At 51.0% G+C, this 8040-nt stretch overlaps 1 protein-coding gene across 2 annotated transcripts; it reads right to left on the minus strand.

Annotated features, from left to right (window-relative positions):
- Nucleotides 1-2806: 2806 nt before the first annotated feature.
- On the minus strand, nucleotides 2807-7142 carry LOC119322537 (fatty acid desaturase DES2-like). 2 transcript variants are annotated; one of them, XM_037596023.1, is made up of 2 exons: nucleotides 6995-7142; nucleotides 2807-4407 (listed from the first exon to the last, which is right to left on the minus strand). In XM_037596023.1, exon 2 carries the CDS (start codon nucleotides 4401-4403, stop codon nucleotides 3240-3242), a length of 1164 nt encoding a protein of 387 aa, XP_037451920.1. In that variant the 5' UTR covers nucleotides 4404-4407; nucleotides 6995-7142; the 3' UTR covers nucleotides 2807-3239. The 2 variants fall into 2 exon arrangements, with proteins under 2 accessions (XP_037451920.1, XP_037451919.1); XM_037596022.1 differs by lacking the exon at nucleotides 6995-7142 and adding an exon at nucleotides 4559-4608.
- Between the last annotated feature and the right edge of the window lie 898 nt (nucleotides 7143-8040).

Raw genomic sequence — 8040 nt, forward strand, 5'->3', positions numbered from 1 at the left:
AAGTACTCATCTAGGAAGATGTACAAAGCTATTCAGTGATATAATCTAGCACACAGCACATTCAGACTCCCGTGGAAAACACCTTGTCGGCTGAAACATAAAATCTTCTTTTGGTTATTGTTGCATGACAGAATCAGCACCCGAAATATACTACACAGAAGAAGCGTGTATCTTGAGGACTATAACTGTGCACTCTGTGCTGAAACCACTGAAGAAACGGTGACTCATCTCTTCTGGGACTGCCCCTTTGCACTGATGTGTTGGATGCTATTGCACCCAATAAACATCGAGGCATGTCGACCTATGATGAAATCTACCTCATATTGGAATCACTACCCTCAGAACTTGCTATGGATACCATTGTCATGGGCTGCTGGAGTATTTGGATGAGCAGAAATGACGAGATTTTCAGAAGAGCCACACCATCAGTGAATACTTGGAAATTTTATTTGAGAGAAGGAATCAGAGCTGTAGAATTAAGAGCAAAGACTGATAAGGCAGACAAAATCCACGGTTGGACAGAGAATAATCTTTAATCCCGTAGATGTTTCATAGAACGGACATTGGTTCAATGGCCAATTTACTTTATTTTACTTTTGTAATTGTACATATTAATTAATAAAAATTTACCGTAGAACAATTCTTCTACGGTTTCGCCTAAAAAACGAGCATCACTGCTGCGTCGCGTCGCAGGACTGTTCTTCAGAATCAGAACCGAAACAGGGAAGCAATCAATCACAAAGAGTATATCTCATAGCATGATAGCATGTGTGAGATTTATGTGATGTTGCCGTGTGAACCACTGTTGCGTGCGCTCTCAGGTCGGCAGGACGGAGCGTCGTCTCCCTCCCGTGTATCATCAGCACGAGTTATTGAGTTGCTCCTCCATCCGTTGAGGCGTTCCGTTAAGATCGAGGCGGAGTAAATCTCGTGCTCCCTGGCACGGCACGCATCTCGTTTCAAACGTCACGTGCAAATGCCAGGAAACGCGTACGCGCGCGCTCCGTGGCACCACGACGGCATTGCACTTGCCAACGTTCCGGCCAACTCTCGGCTGGAAATCCGCAGTGCGTGCATTGAATTTGAACCCATGGCTGCACATGAGACGGGAGGGACCGGGGATATTGCCCCGGCCCCCGGCCACGCACATCAATTCTTGCATAGTACTACAGGCATGGGCGAGAAATAAATTGGCGGTAGTAGCTCCCGTTTGCAAGAGAGACAAGTCGAGGCTCCGAAAGCTTGGCCTCACATTCACAAGCACAGTTTCCAGGATTATTGGCGTACACTGGGCTGCTTGCGACGCTCAAACGCAACTTTCAGCATTACACTGTGCAAGATTGCTGGATTTGGACCGCTAACAACGCTGACCACAGCTTGGAGACCACAACATGACAGTGAGACTGGACCTGGAAGGACCAAAGCACACGGAAACTTGATGATACCCCGCGCATTGCTACCGGAATCGATTGCAATATATATTTCAATAAGATTTGATTTAATGGAATATAATTATTTAATTAATAACATATGAATCAAAATTTAAAATACATACACCTTATTAGATTCGATTATGTATAGTTGTGAAATATTTATTTGAGTAAGTAGAATAACAAAATAAATAAATAAATCCCATACATGGTTGTATGTGGTTGTGAGTCTTTTTCATGCATGGTTGCATGTTGAGGTGGTCTTATGCCATACATAATTGTATGTGATACGACATGTTTGCATTGAGGATGACTCGTTTAGGTATATACTACATGATACTCCCTCTGTATAAAAATATAAGACTTCTTTGATACATATTGTATCAAAAAACATCTTTGATACAAAGGGAGTATTGCATAAGTGTCGACCACAAGACATACGCTGTTGCGGAACTGTTTGCCTTACTGCAATTCTAGAAGATCCCACAAAAATTCGTCATGCAAAAACAGTATATGGTTCCCCCTAAACAGGATTTGCAGTACCGCGTGGCATCGGGCACAACAGATCCCGCAAAAATCATCAACGATCAAATGTGGAGCCCACTAGTCTATAGTTGAATTTACCACAAGGTCCTTCATGATAGTATATAGATTGGAATTGGGTCCTCTCTCTCACATCACATCCACACATTCGTCTCGCAGAGTGCACCAAGCAGAAGTGCAGGATTCTACAGGGGCCTCCACCGGATCGAGGAGGGGCGGCCTTCACCAGATCGAGTGGTGTCTACGGCAGCCTCCTGCTCACGCCCGAGGCAAGTTACTGCTGCGGACAAGCGACAGCTTGTGGCCGAGCTCCTACGGCGGGGCGGACGCGGCCGAGCGAGCAGCAGCCCAAAGGCGGGGCGGACGCGGTCGAGCTCCTGCTCCCGCTCGATTCCTCAGTATCGTACGCTCCTCTGGCTGGCCACCGCTTCTCTTTTATTTGGCCGAAATCGAGCTCAGCAGGTGGCAACGCTAGTGGCGCCGGGTCCGACGGGAGCGGTTGGTGCTAAAAATTCCCTCCCACCAAAGATAGAGGAAACTACAAAACCATGATGAAAAACTGAAGATATGGCATACGCGGGTCGAAATATACAGCTCCCCGCAAAAAAAATTAGAGCAAGAGCTGATATATGTTACGTTTTTTGTCCTGATACCGTATATCGACGGTTATTTTGCGTGATGCATAGATTTGCAGCATATGCTAGAGTTGCTCTTACCACACCTTTTCCTGTGGATGAGCTCCAACAGAGTGGACAACCTTGGTCGACAGAGCAAGCAAGCAAGCAATCATCCACTCTCAGAGAGAAATAAAGTCACGAGAAAGAACATCCATCTAAACGTTGGAGTACTCAAAAAAGTTGCCCTTCCTTCGACGATCAGTTATTCCGCCATAAACACCAAATGGTCTACAACAACATGACACGGACGGGGGAAGATGACGCCAATGCAATGACAGACGCACACACAACACACGCGGCCATGTCCACGGCCACGGACACCAACGACGACCGCCGGCCAAACCTAAGCCGACGACTAGAACGCAGAGAAAAAGTAAAGACGGAACTGACCAAAGTCACGGACACGCTACTCTTCCTTGCACCACTCAACTCTTCTAGCATTGGCACGGTAATAGTAGTCTTCTTTTGTGCCCAAATGCCCTCTGCTATCTAAAGACTAACCATATGGACTGTAGGTAGATGGATGGAATTACTTGGGAGGATCTCTTCTCTGAGTTCTTTCTCGAGCACAGTTGATGGATCTTGGCGGCTAGAACTTGTTGCTGTACCAGAAGACCCCCTTGCGGTCCTCGGGCTCGACATAGATGCACTCCTTGGCCTCGCGCCATGTGGCCTTGGCGACGGGGGTGGGGTCGAATTGGTAGTACTCGCCGAGGATGGGCTTGATCGCCTTGGTGGCCTCCATGGCGTGGTAGTGCGGCATGGTGGAGAAGAGGTGGTGCGCCACGTGCGTGTCTGTGATGTTGTGGAACACGCGGTTGAGGATGCCGTAGTCGCGGTCCATGGTGGCGAGCGCCCCGCGCAGCCAGTCCCACTCCGTCGAGTCGTAGTGCGGCAGCGCCGGGTGGGTGTGCTGCAGGTAGGTGATCAGGACCAGCCACGCGTTCACGATCAGCAGCGGCACGCCGTAGACCCGCACCACCCACCAGAACCCGAACGACGACACGAGCTTCAACAAGGCGAGGGACACGGCCAGCACGCCGACATCCGAGATGAAAATCTGAGCACGCTCCCGGTCGTTGTAGATCGGGCCGTAGGGGTCGAAGTGGCAGGCAAACCGCGGGTACGGGCGGCCTGAGGCGTTGAGCGCCAGGTACAGCGGCCACCCGAGGGTGAGCTGCACGACGATGTGCACCAGGCGGCCGACGGGGTTGTTGTAGATGTAGGGGGTGTACCACGCCAGCGCCTCCTTCTGCTTGGGGACGAAAACCTCGTCACGCTCCAGCGACCCGGTGTTGGAGTGGTGGCGACGGTGGCTGTACTTCCACGAGAAGTAGGGGACGAGCAGCCACGAGTGGAGCACCAGGCCGACGGTGTCGTCGAGCAGCGAGTAGTCGGAGAAGGCATGGTGGCCGCACTCGTGTGCGATGACCCAGACGCCGGTCATGACGCAGCCCTGCACGATCCAGTAGAGCGGCCAGGCGCCCAGCTGCAGCACGGTCGGGAGGGTAGGGATCCAAACCAGCGCCGCGTACAGCAGAGCCGCGACGATGACCAGGTCATGGACCACGTAGGAGAAGGACTTGATGATCGAACGCTGGAAGCAGTGAGGCGGGATTGCCTTCTTGATCTGACCCAGCGTGAACGGCGGCTTGTCCGTGGGCGAGCGCTGGTAGGCTGCGCCGCCGTTGGCGCGGCCGAGCTGCTCCTGCTTCTCCCGCTCCTTCTCCGTCATCCTGCCGCCGGCACCCATGATGCTGCAGACAACAAAGAAGCACAGGTGGTCAGATGGCATGAACGAAGTTATGTTGTACTCTATCATAAGAGATCAAGAACAGAACAGTATATTCTAGCAGCATGATTCTACAATATTGCCATGAACGAAAATATCTAGCAAGCTGGCTATACTTTACTCTAGTTCTGCTGGCGCACGACAGGGGCATCGACGCAAGGAAAACACGAGGGGGTTCCTATATCGTCGCCCACGGTGGTGGTGGCGTGCCCCGATGCTAACAAGATAAAATATTCCTCCCTTCAAAAATATTCCTTTCCCTCTGAAGAAAAGAGATAAAATATTCCTAGATGACATGCCAAGTGGGGGGATCGCGGCATGTGCGAGCCCAATGGCATGTTCAGATTCCCTTTCGGGTGCGTGCACCGCAGCTGGTTCACATGTACTGCTGCTAAGCTAAATTCAGATCTGCCCAGCCCATGCCTCAGAACAATCACAGACAAATCGGCTGCCGTACTTCAGTAAAACACAGGGATAAGGTGACTGATCCAATCCAATGGTTAAAGGAAGGATATGCGCCAGGAAACTCGTTCAAAATGAGGCAGTGCACCGCGAGTCCGGTTTACACGCATACATATATCCGGTAAGATAAGGTGATCAAATCCTACCAGACACACCTTGGACGGTCAAATATAAGCCACCGGCCGTCTCTTCAAGTAGAACGCCAATATGGACGAATACGTCTCTCTCTCTCTCCTGCCTCTGTACTACGACTAGGACATAATATTCAGTCAGAGCCAAGTCACCCACCTACCACCCCTCGTCTCGAGCACACCTCCCCACAGCAGCGCAGCAGTGGGCGACCGAGACCAAGGAACAGCAGTAAAACGAGGTACCACGTGATTACCACGTTGAACAGGGCGCATCTTGAGACGGTAGGTGGACTTTCGATTCAGATGCCATCGACAAAGGTGCGTAATCTCCTTCTTGCTTTCAAGAGAGAAAAAGAAGCCCCACGGCCAAAGCATAAACCATAATACAGGCAGCTCTGGATTGCGATGTTCAACTTTGCTGATTCATGGCAATAAACCCCCTCCAGCTGATTGATTAGGACTCGCATGCTGATTCGGGGCAGGCATTAACCCTGGATTACACGACTGATTAGGACTGCTGGCTCCGGCTCCGAGTGATTAGGAGGAGGACCAGAGCGCGGCAACAGGGCACGCATACGGGCTACCTACCACGGCTGCCTACAGGGCAAGTACAGGGCTGCGGTGCTATCCAAGGTGGACGAGGGCCCATGGGCACCCAGATCTGCGCCTTTGGTCGCTTGTGCGCGTCCAGCTAAGCTGTCTGCGGCCGGAAATGAGAAAAAAAGAGGCGGTGCAGGCCCGCCCTGCGGCTGTGGGCCTGGATCCGCCGAATATTGCGCAGGCTCTGTCTGGCCCACGCAGGCTTTTCTGTACCTTAGCGCAGGCACGCGGTCGTGGGGTGACGAAACGGAATGGGACAATCGCCACCGTCCAGGCGCCGGCGACAGAATATCTGACGGGGTCGTGAATCACGGTGACTTTTTCTAGGTCAGGAGCAGCGCGCACGAGCCCGCCCGCCAGCCGCCGCCGCCGACCAGCGCGTGAGATGCGACGTGCTGAAAGGAACGGCCTAACTTTCTTTTTTTTTTCTTTCTTTCTTATGATGATGATAGTATCCCAACGACTTGAGCACGAGAAGCATATGGCTCCGCCTGCCGTGTTACGTTGGAAAAAGATATTTTTTGTGCTAGTCATAACGGCCACGGTATCGGCTTTGCCTCTTTGAAAACAGAAAAATTGCCTGTTGTCAAAGGCCAATTTGTGTTACCGGAAACAATCCGGCAATTAGTGTTGTTACGGCCAAATCACGATTTGGAGTAATTCTGTTTGTGTTTCTCAATGAAAATCGGGTCCTCTCTTCCTTCATCAAAAGAACAGACACATGGGGACTAAAATTTTGGTGCAGCTTTTCTAACAAAGCTAACGGTAGCTGACAAAAGGCAGCTGCGCCAGAAAAGATGGCAGATTTTACGAATCTAAAATGAGTGGTAACGGCCGAGGTGCAGAGATCAGGGCCCAAAAGGCATACCGAAATATCTGGATGCCATCCGCACCAATATCCCGCAGATCTGGTAGCAAGATGCAGCAGAGTCCGCGTATAAATGTCTATATACGCGCATCAGCGCTAATCAGGGGCGATTCGTTCTAATGCTGCCCCTTGCTACCTCGGGCGAAACAGTGCATGGGACACGCACATTTCGCTGGGAATTCGGTCGGAGGTAGGTGCAGAGGCCAGCGGAGCGGCGAATTGACGGACCGGTGGCAGGAATCAGGAGCGGCAGCAAAGGGGGGAAGAAACAGCAGCCTCTCGAGTTCCTCTCCTGGCGGCGCCGCCGGTGGCTCCACGAGGGATAGGTCGGGAAACGGGATGGTTGCGGCAAGCCACCCTGCCTACTCGCCATTCTCCACGGCCAAAACGGCCGGAACAGGGCAGATTCCGCACGAATCCGCGCCAAAGAAAATGAATCTAGGGATTAACCATACAAGCGATGGATTCGCAGGGGCGACGAATGGCGATACCTGATAGGGGTGGGCGGGAGCAGGGTAGATCGGGCCGACGGACACCACACACGCGAGCGAGCGCGGGCACCCCTCTTGCCTCTCCGGCGCCTCTGCTCCTCTTGTTGACGGGACGAACGAGTGGTTTGTGCGGGGGGGAGGAGCAGGCCGCCTCCGAGTCCACCGGTGGGGGATGCTATTTAAAAGCGCCCCGTCCCCTCACGCGCGCCCGCTGGCGCGTGGGCCCGGAGAGCCAGATGGGGCGCACTGACCCAAGAAATCTGGCCCCGTACACGTGTCGCGATTTGTATCGCTCGTCTGAGGGGGCTGTGGCCCGGGTCTCGCATGGCGGGCCGGCGGCCGTCTGTTCGGGCCATCCGACGGTGGGGAGCTTGCCACCAGAATGGCGTGGGATTGACCACTAGATATAGCGGCAATTTTGTCAGTCAGCTGAGGCCTTTCCCCTGCACAGAAATACAGCAAACAGATCCTGGATGATAGATACTACTCCTTTTGTAACTTCGAAAAAAGAATGCCTACATGTAAATTTTGGTGTTTTTTTATCAATTCGCGGTGCAAACATCTCCACACAAAAATTATGGTGCATATGTATGTTTATATTACTCGCAAAAAAAAGTATGTTTATATCATGTTTTTTCTATGGGGATGTTTATCATGTTGTAATCTTAATCTAGTACTCCATCTGATTCGAGACATTGTATAGATGTTGCGTCAATTAATTCGAATCAGAGGGAGTAGTATAGTAGGGTGTCTTAACTTATTACTCTTATACGCAACTTGACAATTATCATCTTTTTTGATGAGTTAAACACTTACGTTAGTACACATACATATGCATTATCTATTCACATTTTTTTAAACTTGTTGAAATGAATTTTCACTCAAGTTACAAATATCACAGTATAATTCAAGGATTAGAAATGGCATGTTCATGAAGATAAATATATGCCATGTGCATCTGAAATATTGCACGGGGTTTTCGACCGGCCAATCATTCTTTCTCAGGTCTATGTAACATCGGTATCCACCTGTCAAGGCAACCAAGA

The sequence above is a fragment of the Triticum dicoccoides genome, chromosome 6B, assembly GCF_002162155.2.
Source record: "Triticum dicoccoides isolate Atlit2015 ecotype Zavitan chromosome 6B, WEW_v2.0, whole genome shotgun sequence".
NCBI lineage: Eukaryota > Viridiplantae > Streptophyta > Magnoliopsida > Poales > Poaceae > Triticum > Triticum dicoccoides.